The sequence below is a fragment of the Halichondria panicea genome, chromosome 10, assembly GCF_963675165.1.
Source record: "Halichondria panicea chromosome 10, odHalPani1.1, whole genome shotgun sequence".
In the NCBI taxonomy this organism is placed as follows: domain Eukaryota; kingdom Metazoa; phylum Porifera; class Demospongiae; order Suberitida; family Halichondriidae; genus Halichondria; species Halichondria panicea.
The window spans coordinates 4,200,139-4,215,642 of NC_087386.1; the positions used below are offsets into that span (position 1 = coordinate 4,200,139).

General features: G+C 40.6%; 2 protein-coding genes across 2 annotated transcripts; one reads left to right on the top strand and one right to left on the bottom strand.

Annotated features, from left to right (window-relative positions):
• Positions 1-478: 478 nt before the first annotated feature.
• Positions 479-10,028, bottom strand: LOC135342988 (long-chain-fatty-acid--CoA ligase 1-like). The gene is made up of 16 exons (XM_064539892.1): positions 9,807-10,028; positions 9,401-9,515; positions 8,773-8,942; positions 8,436-8,535; positions 8,104-8,276; positions 7,225-7,309; positions 6,878-6,948; positions 6,697-6,777; positions 5,832-5,966; positions 5,194-5,276; positions 4,898-5,048; positions 4,437-4,598; positions 4,040-4,210; positions 2,074-2,265; positions 1,437-1,508; positions 479-802 (listed from the first exon to the last, which is right to left on the bottom strand). The coding sequence occupies exons 1-16, from the start codon at positions 9,984-9,986 to the stop codon at positions 662-664; spliced, it is 2,082 nt and encodes a 693-aa protein (XP_064395962.1). The 5' UTR covers positions 9,987-10,028; the 3' UTR covers positions 479-661.
• A 57-nt stretch (positions 10,029-10,085) lies between these two features.
• On the top strand, positions 10,086-15,495 carry LOC135342990 (interaptin-like). The gene is made up of 12 exons (XM_064539894.1): positions 10,086-10,142; positions 12,858-13,335; positions 13,703-13,726; positions 13,787-13,888; positions 13,937-13,972; positions 14,035-14,082; positions 14,156-14,185; positions 14,235-14,491; positions 14,542-14,595; positions 14,643-15,042; positions 15,096-15,191; positions 15,243-15,495. Exons 2-12 carry the CDS (start codon positions 12,889-12,891, stop codon positions 15,372-15,374), a joined length of 1,626 nt encoding a protein of 541 aa, XP_064395964.1. The 5' UTR covers positions 10,086-10,142; positions 12,858-12,888; the 3' UTR covers positions 15,375-15,495.
• Positions 15,496-15,504: the final 9 nt, after the last annotated feature.

The window sequence follows — 15,504 nt, forward strand, 5'->3', positions numbered from 1 at the left end:
ACGAGTACAAGCAATGGCAAGGCTACGCTAATCGTGTATGATGAAGTTCTTTGCATTAACATTTCAGCCGCAGTCGTTATTCGAAAACAATCGTTGTCATTGACAGTGTGCAATTACTTGACAGGTAATTGCATGCTGTCAATGACGACATGCAATTACGTAATACGGAATTAATTGCTGTACACTCTCCAGTCACTAATAGCACATCATACCAAGACATAATAATAGTATAACTAGGAGCATGCAGGGCATGTTTGGGGCGAGCGAGCGAATTGCAATAAATTGTTAACATTTCTGTTAGTAAAGTATGGAATTCAGCACAGTTAATTTTGGGAAATAGTTAATTCTGGGTAAGGATCATGACGTCCAAAAGAAAATCATTGTGTTGGTAAGGATCATGACGTCCAAAAGAAAATTATTGTGCCAGTCCTCCTCCATGACATACATACAGATAGACAGACAAAATTGCAACGTTGAAGACTAGGTAGAGACTTGCTTTGCTCGCCCCAATTACAACAGCACTGTGATTGAACAGATCACAAAAAACATACAACAATAATTATGTGAGACGATAAGCTTCTATTCAATTCTTAGATTCAGTTATACATGTAACAAACAGTCTTAGTGTCAGTCCGCTAATCGGAGTGTATACGCAGCTCAGTTAGGATGGCAGCTGTGAGTACATTTTGACAAAAGACTCCATGAAAAACGTTTTGGCAGCTGGTCGTTTGAGCTTGAAGGTGGGAGTTAGCAGACCATTGTCAACAGAGAACAGCTCTGAGAAGAGCACGATGGCCTTTGCCTGTAAGAATGCCGGGGGAAGGGGTGGTAAAAATAATAATGTAGTTTTTGAAGGATGTGTTTACTCCAAATTTATTCACATGTTAGTCTCGTCCCCACTATATGTATATGTACTGTCGCTATAGCATTATACCCATGCAGAATCTGACAGGGAATCGTACTACATAATTATGTCAGTAAAATTGTTTCGTGCTATTCTTGTTAAATATTACTGTCTCAATTGGGTATATAGACTGAGTTCTATGATGCTGTTGTACACTCTTCTTGAGTTAGTCGAAAAGACCTTACACTGAAACTAAAACAGAAGGAGCTTCTCATCCACCTCTTATTAGGCTCTACACGGAGAAGAGGGGTCACTCCACTGCCATACTATCTAGCTACATGTACATAGATTTCCTGAGTATCGCAGAGGTGGATGAGAGGGTTCTCTTGCTTTAGCTTCAGTGTGAGATCTTATTGAGAAGAGTATAAACCACAGCTTCTTGAAACTCAGTCTACCTCAGTATTACAAAAGAAGAGTAGCAAACTTGTTTAAAATACTGATATCGATGCAGCACGACTGCCCGCTACATATGCAATGGCCACCAGGCCGTATTTATTAAGACAAACTGGCACAGGGATGTGGCTATACTCACCTGTTCAAAGGACTTGAGACCAGACTCCTTACCAAGGGCAGTGATGTTGTCAAGGATCATCTTCTTTACATCCTACAGAAGAAAGTAGTAGTTTTACGTGTAAGAAGCATTCACATTACACATTACATTGCACATGAATATACATGCATGTATTTGTATGGAACATGCTTAAGTAAGAAACTAGAAGCAAGAAGCAGCCAAAACAAGAATACCGTATATGTTTGATCAGAGGCCGCGGCTACTGGCAGAGGAGGCTACAATTCGAGAGAGGCCATTGTTCAAGAGAGGCGTTTATTAGCCCCAGTTAATTATTATGCCATCAAAAGTTATTTTACCTGCACAAACTCGAACTCTACCATTAGAAAGTCTTTCAAAAGCACTATAATATTATAACAAGCTAGCTACTACCGTAGATACTAGTATTAACATGGCTGCCACGTGCAGAGAGATAGCCTCAACGTTCACTGAGGCTATTGAGCTTCTATTAAACTGAAAACGGGCTGTATGAAGACTGAGTGTGGCCTCTGATCAAGCAGTATACGGTAACTGTAATGTAAACACCAAGACAACCTGCAATTAAAATTTATGGCTATTACTTAATCTTATTAGTACGTGTACATAAAGTCAGAGAGAGCACCTCTTTCTTGCAGAGCTCCTCAAAGGATCCCTCTATGCTTTTGTCACTAGCCCACTTCATCAGCACCACCTCATCAGGCACAATGATGGCCACACACGCAGACTTGAGACTGTCTCCATAGTGATAGGCTTGGGCAACAAGCGTCGAGCGACTGTAAATAATCTCCACCTTCTCAGGAGCCACATATTCACCCTATACAGTCACACAGTGTACATTATCAACACAATTCAACGGGAAGCATATCTGATAATTATGACAAACTGGTCCACGCCAAACCCCTCTACAATGTACATTGTACATTCTCCCACATACAACAGTCCACTAAGATCAACGTTCACTAAGATCAACGTTCACCAGTAACGGGGCGGGCACCATAAAACTTTAAGGTTACGATGCAGTGTTCGCCCACACAGTAATTATCTAGTAAATCAAGCTTGTCTTGACTGTATACAATAGTCGTTATTTTATGCATGCTCTTTGCCAGTAAGGCAATTATCTATTAAACGAGAAAAGGGGCAGGGCGGCTCGAAACAATTTCTTCAAAACAAACAGTCATCGAGTTAGCTCGTGTAGAAGTAGCCTCGATCCCAGGCCGCTCTTCCTCGAAGAGAGGGCCTGGTATCGACTGTTTGCGCAAGTGGGTAATTCGGATACCATTGTATTTGCTCAGAAAAACAATGACGTCACAACGAACGGAAGTGGATTGAAGAAAGTGGATAGAAGTGTGATTGTGAAGGTTTCTAGCCCGTGTGATAGCATTCTAATAGCTACCCTTAGCCTACTATGTTAACAAAGGACTCATAGCCTGCAACAGTGTGGATAACAATCCTCTGAACGGAGGGGAAGGCTGACAATAGCCTATATGGATAGGCCGCGCCCATCTGACACTAACCTGGTGAAAGTCGACTCTATCAGAAAGAAATTGCTGCTGTAACCAATACAGCTCTGTCTCTAGCTAGCTAGCTAGCTATATAGCTCTGTGTCTGACTTTATGAAGAGTATTCTTTGTCTGTATATGTTATTCAGGATATAATTCGGGTAAAAATTCAGTTTAATGGGAAACATTACGGGAATATTATCCAATAATTTTGCGCATGCGCAAGCAGTCAGTAGCAGGCCTCCTTATTGAGGCCTTGTGAAGGAGGCTAGTGTAGAAGTAGAAAAATATGGCCGACTAGCTAGTAAACTATGGTATTTTCCTTCAGTTTGTAGATAGATAGGAGCAAGAACTCTTTGAGTTGCCCTCAGGAATATCGTAAACTGCTGGTAGGTCACTGTTTAGTTCTTGTAGAGTCTTTCTTTGTCTAATATTTGACGACTAAAACCGGCAATGACCTCACGATATTTGTGGTAAATTTTTTGCCATCTAGTTAGCGTACTGATAGCTAGCAAGCAAGCGCTGTTATAGTTACTTATGAGTAGTGCAACAGTATAGACACATAAACTAATAGAAACAGTCTTTCTTTCTCACAAAAACAAAAAATAAAAACTCATGAACAATTCATGAGCAAACACTGCATCGTAACCTTAAGTTTCTCGCTAGTCTACAGCAACCGTACATGTAGCGTTGTCCTCAGAAATAATAAATGTACATGTACTTACATGTACAGTGTAGGATGTGACAAACCGTACATATACAACGTCAAGAGCAGATGAACTGTTAGTAACAGCAATTTCCTGCTCCTGCGTCATCACTTGATAGTAATCAGTACTGATTAGTTATGTTAGCAACACTTCCCAGAAACCGCATGCTGTGATTGCACAGTTCAGTGCTACAAAAGTTTTTTTAACAGCACTCATTAATTGAATAGTGACGAAAGTGATGACGGCATGTCAAGGCAAATGCGGTTCCATGATTACTACAGCAGTTCAACACTCTTACTCTTATCTACTCTTGACAACGTACATCAGTCACACATTCAAACAACAGTTTAACATACAGTTTGTACACACACTTGATACTAACCTGAGACAACTTGAAAATGTGCTTCTTCCTGTCAATAATTTTGAGACAGCCATTTTGGAGCCATCGTCCAACGTCCCCGGTGTGAAGCCAGCCGTCTTTGTCAATGGCCTCAGCCGTCTTGTCTGGGTCCTTTAAGTAGCCCTGGAACACGTTCGGGCCAAATATACACACCTACGGGAGGGCACAAGAATCGAGCAACAAGACGAAAAATGTGCAAGTGCACGTACTGCAGTAACAATGTATACATGTATGAATGGATTATTATTGTAAAATCAACATCATTATATACATTCAGTTCAGAAGATGTGCTTATAAATGGGTTCTACGGGCGTGAATACAAGTACTTAGTATTCAAATGTGCTACATAATTATTATTGTGAATACTAAGAAGCATCACCTCTCCCTCTCCATTAGAGGCAAAGTAGTTCATGTCCTTGATATCAACAAGCTTGATTCTATTACATGGCATGGGTGGTCCGACATGCCCTGTAGAGACATCTCCCGGGAGAGTGAGAGAGCACCCAGCAGTGCACTCAGTCTGACCATAACCCTCAAATACCTTAATTATCGGGAAAGCAAGTTTTGTAAAAAAGAAGAACATTGATTTACAAAATGCGTGTACATGCACATAATGGAGCTTATATTCAACAGCTACAAGTATACGTACATGTACATGTATGTACATACAGAATGCGTTTTGAAAGTGGACAATCCAAAAAAAAAAAATTAACACAAAGTCCAGTTGCAGTCATTAGCTTACAGATAGGAACATGTATACATAAAGAATGCCTTGAACATGTGCACATGGCGCTGTATCAAGGCAACAATACTACAATGTATGCGCATGCATACACTGACCTGACAGCCGACAGCGATTCTGAGAAAGTCCAACACCTTCCCAGAGATGGGGGCGGATCCTGTGAGAATAAATCTCACCCTCCCTCCTAGCAGAGTCTGGACCTTCTTGAACACCAGGTAGTCCCAGATGGAGTCCTGACGGACTATGCCCCTGGATGGGTGTGTGTGTGTACATATAAACCCAGAAAAGTATATCAACATACTGGCTGATATCTGCATGCATGTCTAGACCAGCACTGAATATGTTATTTTTATTATGTATGTACTGTAGTAATAAAAGCATGTGAGTTTCTTACCTCTTTAGTTCCGCATTCTTGGAAGCAAGTGCCTTCTCGAACAGCCACTTCTTGATAGGGGAAGCAGACGCTCCAGCAACCACCTATGAACAGATAATCACAAGTCCGCATCAACCATTGTGTTCACAATTTCCATATAAAGCAATTTGAACTCCTTGTCCTAGCACATGTGTTATCATAATGCCACAAATCTACATGCATAATTGTATACAGTAGAACCTCGATTATCCGGACACCTTGGTTCCAGAAGCAGGCCAGATAAGTGAAATGCCGGATAATCGAATAGATAAACCACGCCTTGATCCACCCACTTTATTGATAAACAGCAGTGCCACATGGTTGTCTGCGCATGCGCAGAAGATAAGCATGCATGTCTCTATGGTAACAGCTGCAACGCGCATGCGCATTTGAGGGACACGCCCATTTTCTGAATTATTTAATCTGATTAAAAAGAAAACTGCCAAGCCGGATAATCGAGGTTCCGGATAATGGAGGGCCGGATAATGGAGGTTCTACTGTACATTGTGTATATACATGTACTTAAACATGAAGAAAGCAAGCTCGATCAACATGAATAACACATACCTTACGGCACACACACACACACACACATTTATGGTAGAACAGTGTATACACACCTTATCGTAGACCCTGTTGAGGAGTCTGGGTACGGAGGCAAAAAGAGTTGGTTTGAGAGCTTGCATGTCCTCAATGAGCAGCTTGACATCTCCCTGGAAGAACCCCACCTTGGCTCCACACATGAACACCATTGCCTGGCAAGGACAAAGTTTAGGTCAGTACACTGCCATGCACAACACAACACAGCATACTGCATATACCAAATAGCGCGAATGAGGAAATTATTAGCGAGTTTTTGGCGATCTGACGATACGATAATGTTACATGCATTATTGATCGCATGCTATGTAAGGAGTCAAACTAAAACATTGATTTTGGCGACCATTCACGAAAATAATTGCCAAATTTCCCTAGACGGTTTCGGAGAGACGGATATTTGGAGAGGGTCCTTTCTTTTCCGTATTGATAAGGGCCAGCCACTATATCATATACTGTGTTGTTTTTAGTGCAAAGTTTGTTGCATAAAATTAATGTATCACATAATTCAAAGAGGCAATCATTACAAAACGGATTTTACCGTAATGACCTTATTGTCATTATGGGGAATGATCGTGAATCTATAAAGAACGATTTCGAAGATCGCCAACAAGTTTCAACTATGCCTAGCCTATTATTTTTCAACTACTGTCTCCAGTTAAAGCAGTCCATGAAAGTGTCTAGTTCGCTCAAACCTTTGAGTCCGCACGCACGCACGCACGCACGCACACACACACACACACACACACACACACACACGCACACAACCACACACATGCACACAAACCGACACACATACCAATCACTCTACCCCTGCTGTGCTCAACGCATGCACGGGGTAAACATACATGTAGTAACACTGACCGAGTTTCAGTTTAAGTCTCTCACCTGTACAACTCGCTCGAACATGTGAGCCAAGGGCAGGTAGGAGATGTGAGTGTCCTCCTTGTTCATACTGAACAGAGACTCCTGTGAATGAGGTATATTTACCAGTACCTCAAGCATGCACATTGTACATTCATATGTATAAATAAAGCTTTGTTATCGTAAGAGCTTATACTGAACTAACCAATTGAATGTAAGCTCCAGCGATGTTGGACACCAAGTTACCATGAGTTAGAATGCCTCCTTTGGGGTCACCTATTTGAGAGGGTAATTGTAGGCGTGCATGTATGTATAATTATATGTAGGAGAAGAAAAGCGATATATACATGTATAAATCATTAATTAAGCACTTGTATATACAGCACGTGGCGTACTGGAACAAACAACCAATACTTTTAAGGAACACCATATATGACATATCATGTGCAAGTAACAAGTAACACAGACACTCTACCTAAAGTGCACAAACACCTGACTGGTAAGTATACACACACACTTAATGCGGATGATTAAAAGAGGCTTCATTATTACCTGTGGTTCCACTGGTGAAGCAAATAGTGGCCACATTCTCCGGAGTGGGCAGGAACAGGTCCACTGGGTTCTCACGACCAAGCCTCTGTACGAACATGGTATAAACGTGAGTATCAGATTATACAATTCCCGTTCTAACGTAGTATGCACATAGTTTGAAGTGTTTTCGTTTTGAAAGTATTCACACTAGCAATTAGGAGCAATAGACCAGTTGCGCATTAAGCACAGGTTAATTGGTCAATAATTACTGTGACGTCACGACTGGCCTGCTCTGGAAAGACTTCACTGCAGAGTCAATGTAGGATCACAGAAAAGTCAGCGAAGAAGCCTCCTGGCACTGTATGTTCTGGCGCTTTTGATAATTCTAGCTTTCTACTTTAGTGACCCTTTTTCATTGTTCCTGGTACGGGATCATAAATACGTAACTCGAATAAAGGCCACGTGTAGCTACTAGCTAGCCATGCAGCCAACATGCAAGTTAGCTTCGAAGCTTTAACATAAAAATCTGCCACTAAACTTGTTGTGTGAAGGCTATCCATGCTGTAAATGCAGTGCTATGGAATCCAGGTAAACAGACTCAGATATGTCACAAACAGACAAACAAACCAAACGGCTACTATAACCCGCTGACCCGGCATGGCCTCAGGTTAATAAAGATAGCTAGTACTAACTCAAATGGCCACTTTAAAGCCATACATTTTCTAATTAGCATTCTACACTACAAACACTTTGTAATCAACAACACAAACAGATACCCACAAATAGCCTTCGTTTCTTGGAAAGGTGGCAAAATTACAGTGGCAAACCTAACCCTACTACAACCCTACAAAAAACGAAAACCCTCCACCCTCCACAATGCATTCTTGTGACTACACTGACCTCAACCTCCTCCATGGTGTGGATTGTGATACCCGTTTCATTGGACCTCTGTGTCTCTTCTTCTGTGACCGCACCGTCCAGTTTGATGAGCATCTTCAGAGAGGGCGCCTTCTCAGCCTGATCAAACAACAGTGAGACCTTACTAGAGTGACACGCCACCACAGAGATTGTGGCTGGAAGGGAATTGGAAAGTATACATGTATGTATAAAGTGATAAATTTTCTTACAGTAGGCAACCAGTTGGTGCTTGGAAGTAGAGGATGGAATTAGGGTTATAATTATAACCTATACATTATGAGCCTAGCACTAAGGTAATTTAAAAGTGCACTCACCTTTGTTAATGATGTAGGAGACAGCATCAGGGCCGAGAGTGTCGTAAAGAGGGACCAGAATGCGAGAAAAGCAGTTGGCAGATTGCTCCACGATCACCCACTGTTAGAGACACAAGAGGGAATCAGTTGCATACAGTATCACCGTGAGGTAATTTTACATCGTAATTAACAGCTGTATGTACACCTGTGCAAAAATATATCATTGCTAGGGCATGTCATTGTTCATAGTACACACACAGTAAAGTCATTATTCATGGTACGTGTGTACACATGCAGTATATCCGAAAGTGAACGTAAATACGACATGTATACTAAGAACACAGATAAGTAAACGTACACTGGGTGTGTTGAGAGAGTAAATGCCAACATAGGTTTCCTGTCCTGGCTCCACTCCCAGCTTGGAGAGACCTGCCCCAAAGGCCACTGCTCTGGCCTCCACCTCACTGTACCGCATCCATTGATAGGGTGCCTTAGGTCCAGTACGCCAGCCCAGACAATCACTATCGTCTGTTTTAATAATAATGTGTGTACTTTACTTTACTATCTTCATTGTGTGATCACACCATGATATGTGAACTACGACAGTTCCCAGTAACAGCAGTCACACAAAGGTCACTGTTCCAAGCTAAGTTACAGAGCATACAATATCTCATCTAGGATTTAAAACCAAGGATAGAGCAAACACTATTAACCAATATGTATATATGTATATAATTATAACCGGTACTATAATATATAAAGGCATCTCAGATGTCTAAAGGATAATCATTTTAAACTATCAAAACTGAAATGAAAAGCTAAAAAATGCACATGAATAGTAGTAAACAAAGAGATACACTTAGACAAAATAGAATCATGATATTAAAAGGCAACGGACATTACTATACTCAAGTAGCAAGTCTAAGCAGTCACACAATGCATGCACAGGAATGTCAATAATAATACAGGACACAATAGGCACTTACTAGACTCTCTCTTGCCTCGCTGGAAGCACTCATATAGGGTTCTGGCATCCTCAAACCGATACGAAATCAACTCGTTCTTTTTACAAAAGTGAGAGATTCGAGCATGCTCCCCTCCCTAAATGGGTACAAAAAGTGTGCACCAATTTAAAACAGAATGACACAGGTGGGTATAACAATCCTGAATTTCAATATAGGAATACACTCCCGTAACAAGTCAATTCATGGTCACGATCACAATACAACCTAGCTGTGTCTCTAACACAAGGTTTAATACTCGTACACGGGGTTTGTATACGAACTATGTTGCCACATTAATACACAAATTAGCGCTATGACAGGCATCGTTGAGCTAAAGTTAAGATATAGAGTTACTAGCTTAATACAACTGACTCTATATTAAAATTACAGTGAGCTCCAAACTCTGATTGTCCACTGCAACTGGAGGCTTTACTGGAGCTGGAGCTCGAGAGGACAGGTACCAAGCAGTGCCCACAGCAATAGCGGCCAGTCCTGCTATAGTGGCAGGGTCAGAGAGAAACCCAACCAGAGCTGCGCTTGTGTTGCTGCTGCTGCTAGACTCAGACATTTTAAGTAATTTTTAATACTGTTGTGACCTCTGGTTGTGATCGACCAGATGCGCATATGCAGAGTTGGTGTACACTGCGCATGTGCATAGTTTTGGGGTGGATAATTTGATGAGCTCAGCAGAATATTAAAACTCTGAGACTCGACTCTGACTCAAGAGAACAGTTGGATAGCCACCGTACCTACTTGTACGTGTTTTAGTTAAATATGCATTTCGCATTACATCATAATATTGAACAGGAAGAAATTTGTTAGAAAGTTCTAGTTTCTTTAGCTCACTTTTTTTGGGAGCGGTGCGATCATTTCAAAGAGAAAGAGAGGTAGTAAAAACATCTAACTCTTCATGATTGTAATGGTACAACTCCTAGCTCTTGAAGGTAAGTAGGGGAAAAGATATTCTTTCTTGAGTATTGTATACTGTACTTTGTGGTTTTGTACTAGTGTTTTTGTAGCTGTGCAAAAACCCAGTTCCCAGTAATTTTAGCAGGTCATGTTTGTCAGGCTTAGACAGCATAGGTTGAGTATTACATTAATACATTTTATAATTTGTGATCTAATACGCATAAAAAGTTATACCTTCATAAAAAGTAGGTGTGTAATTGCTCATTTTGTATGTACAGAGTTCCACGATTCGTATTAGTCTAAGTCCATATCCTCTGTCTCTTCTGCAGATTCGTTATCGGTGTCTCTGTTGTCTCCAAAAACATCTCGCATTATATCGTCTACCTCAGAATCGCCAAATTCATCTTCAGATTCTGAAGAGCTCTCTTGGTCGAGGTTAAGTTCGTGACTGGTCTGAGAAGTTTGAGGTACATTTGTGCACCCTTGACATTTGCATCCAGGACCACAATCATGCTTGTCTCTTCTGCACTTGCAACGATTTGTTTGGCAGCCTGTTTTGCAACCACATCCCTTTTGAAGCAAGGTGACTCTGTCTCTGATCACCGAAACATTGCTCTCACTGTCCCAGTCGATGGCCAATGTACTTGTGTCAACCTGTTTCCATCCGTTTCCGTCTAGTACTGGGTAAGTGATATTGTTGGAAGTTGCTTGACTCCACACACATTGTACCCAACAGGACCGTTTCCAATGTCTGTCAAGTGCGTCATAGGAGGGGATCATTTCTTCTTCATACTTTATACGGAGCCAGATTTTCTCCCTCATCAGAGAAAGCCATGCACTGTGGTGTACTTGGGCATGCTGTTTGCTATCAAGAAGTGAGTTAAATAGTGACATTGGTGTTGGGAATGAAGGTAGAAATACTGATTTGTGCTTTCTGAAGTAAGCACATCCAACCAGCCTAATGAAGGAGAGGAATCCATCAGCGTCTGGTTGAGATAGCATTCCTGGAGTTTGAGCAGTACTATCGCAGATAAATTGTGAATATTATATAGCCAAATTGAGTTTGGAAAGTCAACAGTGATGTTCATCTCTGAAGCCATTTTTGATAGTTTAATCTTAAATGTCTCATACACTTCAGGCAATAACAGAGCTGTTTGTTTCAAAATCGCTTTGCCAACATGTATGGCTGACAGACTAGATACGTATGATAGGACCTCATCCGATGTTCTGACATTAGATAATATGGGTATATCGGATTCAATCTTATCAAGTAGCAATTGAAGGTCAGAGTCTGTGCTTTTGACTGACCCCTTTAGTCGCTTCAGTAAATAGAGATGGGATTTGTAGCACGTAAAACACACTCGGTCACTAGATGATATGCTCTCATTACTACTAGTGACAGTGTTCTCTGAGAGGAACGCCTCTATTATGTCAGGCTCTGAGACAACTCGGCTTTTTGTAAAGTCTGATATGTGTTTACTACACGTTTTGCATTTGAGGTGGGACGGGTTCAATTTTCGATATAGGACGCCGTAGTGGTATGTACAAAGAGGTATGCCATCAGTACCTCTTGGTGTTTCAATGCGTTCTATATTCATATCAAACAATGAGCATATTGTTGCTCTATCAGCTAATGTGGTACTTTTGCATTCACATTCATTGCATTCTGAAACATAACACTGTTGCTCTTTTTCATTCTCATCATTTATTTTTCTCCATCTAGGTACAAAACTACTCTCGCCAATGGAACTCACATCTTGCCGGCAATTTCTGCAAATGCAGCTATCTGGATTGATGCCAAGAGCTGGTTCAAATTCTTGAAGCTTCTTGAGAAGTGAGCCATCCTTCCATGACTTTGGATGGAAATACTTCGACATATTACCTCGTTTGCAGAGGATGCATGGTTGACAAGGCTGCCCTTGGTGAACACTTGAAATAGCGGGTCGCACATCAGCTCCGCTCCCTCTTGTGGCTCTATGCTGACTCATTAATGACCTATTTTAATGCATTTGACATGCCATAATTTTGCATAATTTGTTTCAATTCACCTTGTAAATAATAATAATTATTCTCAGCAAAGTTGATTCAGTGGACCTCAGGATGACCACATGGCCTTGTAAAAATCAGCTGTAAATTTATGAATATATGTGGGAACAGCCAGATTTTTTTTGTTAAATAAATGATGGGCATTGGTCCACAGATCTTCAAAAAATTTAAGCAAAATAATGCTGGGAACTGGATTTTTGCACAGCATGAACACGTGCACTAATTTTGTGTCTGAAAATGTATGCTGTGGAAGAATCAGGACACACACAAGAAACAGGCTTAAGCTGTTAATTGGTGGGTATCATTAGAATGTAGAAAGGCTACTAAAGAGCTCTGTGCTTGTTAGAAATTGTTAGCATAGCTGTAGAGGACGTCAGGACCACTCAAAGTTGAAGTAGAAACTGGAAGTCAAAAACCGCAGAGCTCAGGAAGACCGGAAGTTCAACCATGATTTTAATTAAAAAGGCACCTTGGCCATTAGACTGAGAATAACTTTGTACTTTGTATTTAAAAGTATGGCTTACAGACAAACAAGGACTCCTTCTAGCAGCTTAGATGAGGATAGTGACAGTGATGGCGCTGGATATGTGAGCTGTGATGATACCTTACCCAGTGTACATCCAATTGAGGAGCCACAGAATAAACCACTGCTCCCTGGCCCCAGCATTGATGTGAGGGATCCAGTCCAGCCTCCAGGAAATGAGCTACAGTCGTTTCAACAACAAGAAAAGCTTGTATCACAACTATCTGCAGAAAATGAAGACTTACGACGAACAATAAAACATCAACAGGCTGAATATGAAACAAAGCTAGAAGAATTACGACTAGGAGCAAAATCTGAGACTGAAGTTGAAATGAAAGAACGGCTAAGGGCTGAAGTTAAAAAAGAAACGCAAGAAGGGATGAAACGATCAAGGGATGACTCTAGCAAACTCCGTACACAATTAAACCAGAATTTATCGGTGGGTGTGTGTGTTTTGAGAGTACATTCCTTCATATTACGTAATCGAGGCGTGTAGGTGGCTACAGGTTATAGCATGTACATGTATTACTATATAGTCGGTAAAGTGTGTCCGTTTAATTCTGAGTCTGCTTACCTGGACGCCAAATGCTGCGTTTAAGCATGAGTCTCGGTCAATAAAACTTTATTGTGGCATATTTTGACGTAAGTATTCCTTGTCAATAATAAAAGTGAGCAAAAGCTACATTTATCACGCTTGAACTTGCACGTTTGAGTGCTAGCTCGGGTTTAAGTCGACAGCCATGGCATGTGGAACCCTTTGCGGACCATTTACTTATTGTTAAACATTCATGCATGCATTTATTTAGGAAATGGAGCAACTAAAAGAGAGGGTAAGCTATATGTTTAGTTTACAGAGGTGTGCTCCAATTTGGTATATTTCTCTTTAATAGCTCTTACAACTAGAAACGGTTGAAAAAGAGAACAAGAAGCTGAAATCAAAGGTGGTCACTAAAAGTGGCAAGGCGGTAACTCGTCTGGAGGAAGAACTTCAGGTTTGACCTCTAAATCAAGTGGTTTTTATTCAGTTTCTTTTAATATAGGCAAAAGCCTTGCTTGGAGAGAGAAATGAACAACTGGTAACTCTATTATATACTGCATATATGCCTAGTGAGACAATTTGACTAAAACTTTGACTCAGGAACGGATGCTTCAAGGCACTCAGCAAAAGCTAGAGCAAATAATTGAGGTATAGGGCTCTATCTACTTACATTGTATAATTTATGTCCTACACAAAATTAATAATACTTACGTGATTACAGGAAAGGGAACGCCTAGCTAATACACTTAAGGTAAGCATTCGCTTGTATACATATTTAATTTTTGCAAGCATAATTATAGGCAAAGGATCATCTTGAAGAAGGTATGCAACAACTTTCAACCGATCTCTCCGACAAGACAGACGAGCTAGCAAAAAATCTTTGTAAGCTGGTTGATCGACAGAAAGAATGCAACAAACTGGCGACTATTTGTGATACATTGGAAAAAGAGAAAAATGATATGCAGGCTAGGCTTGATGTCACTTATAAAGAACTGAGGGAGAAAGAGGATGATTTAGTGATCGCCGAAGTGATGCATACTGAAATAAGTACAAGAATGTAAGTAAGAAAGTCTTAATATCAAAAATTATATTTTGACTTTACTACAGGCATAAACTTGAAGATCATCAAATAGTACTTAAAGCTAAACATGCCACACAACTGTAAGTGTTTTGGTGTGTTGTCAAATTCCCTGATATATTAATGCTAGACATGAGCTGCAAGACCAGCACAAAGAGCGCGAAGCACAATATGAAGAATCAGTTGGTGTGGTGGAGAGTGAAAGAAATGATCTCAGAACCAAAGTTATGCATTTGGAAATGAAGGATATTCAACTCACCACTGAAAACCAAGACCTTACAAAGGATTTGGACTGCACCAAACAAGAATGTGCAATGCTTACCGAACAAGTCACCAACTTAACTTCACAGGTGTCTGCAATGTCACAGCATGTAAATGTTGCAGTTGAAGAGAAACGACAGGTTGCAGGGAGCTTTACGACAAGGCTTGAAAAGGCAGAAGAAGAGAGAGACAAGTTGCGTTCGCTGTTGGAGGCAAGGATGAGGAGCACAGCAGAAAGTAACCGTGAAAAAGCCGACCTTAGAGCCCAGGTTTGTATAGATTTTAGTATATACAATTTATTGTGTAACATATTTTGCTACAGCTTCTTGATTTGAGGGATAGATTTGACTCTGAAACCAAACGCCTCAGAGAAGATCTGAACGAAGCTAACAGTGAAAGAATGCGATATCAGATGGAGGTAAGATTATCGCTGAAAATTGTATACTAATTTATTTTATTTGTCTTCTAGCTCAACTCTCTATCATTACCGTCTGATGGGTCTCGAGGGCTTCCGTATGCTAATGAAGTAGGACAGCCATACCAAGCAAGACAACCTCCACACAACGACTATGCACCTGAGAACCATTTTGGCCAGCACTAGAATTTTTCTTCTACACTTTCTATTAATTTTGTCGCTGATTTTTGTTTTTAACATTGTAATTATTTTGTACATTATACACTTAATTGTACTTCAATATAGGATTATACCTCCTTTCTATGTATGTAATGGA

Bases quoted from the DNA above. Each gene is read 5' to 3' on its own strand.
- LOC135342988 (XM_064539892.1), bottom strand. From the start codon at position 9,986: ATGTCTGAGTCTAGCAGCAGCAGCAACACAAGCGCAGCTCTGGTTGGG. The intron at 5,277-5,831 runs GTGTGTATACAC...ATCTGTTCATAG, and splicing joins TCAACAGGGTCTACGATAAG to GTGGTTGCTGGAGCGTCTGC. The intron at 1,509-2,073 runs GTGCTCTCTCTG...TTTCTTCTGTAG, and splicing joins AGGAGCTCTGCAAGAAAGAG to GATGTAAAGAAGATGATCCT.
- LOC135342990 (XM_064539894.1), top strand. From the start codon at position 12,889: ATGGCTTACAGACAAACAAGGACTCCTTCTAGCAGCTTAGATGAGGAT. The intron at 13,727-13,786 runs GTAAGCTATATG...TCTCTTTAATAG, and splicing joins TGGAGCAACTAAAAGAGAGG to CTCTTACAACTAGAAACGGT. The intron at 14,596-14,642 runs GTAAGTGTTTTG...TATTAATGCTAG, and splicing joins GCTAAACATGCCACACAACT to ACATGAGCTGCAAGACCAGC.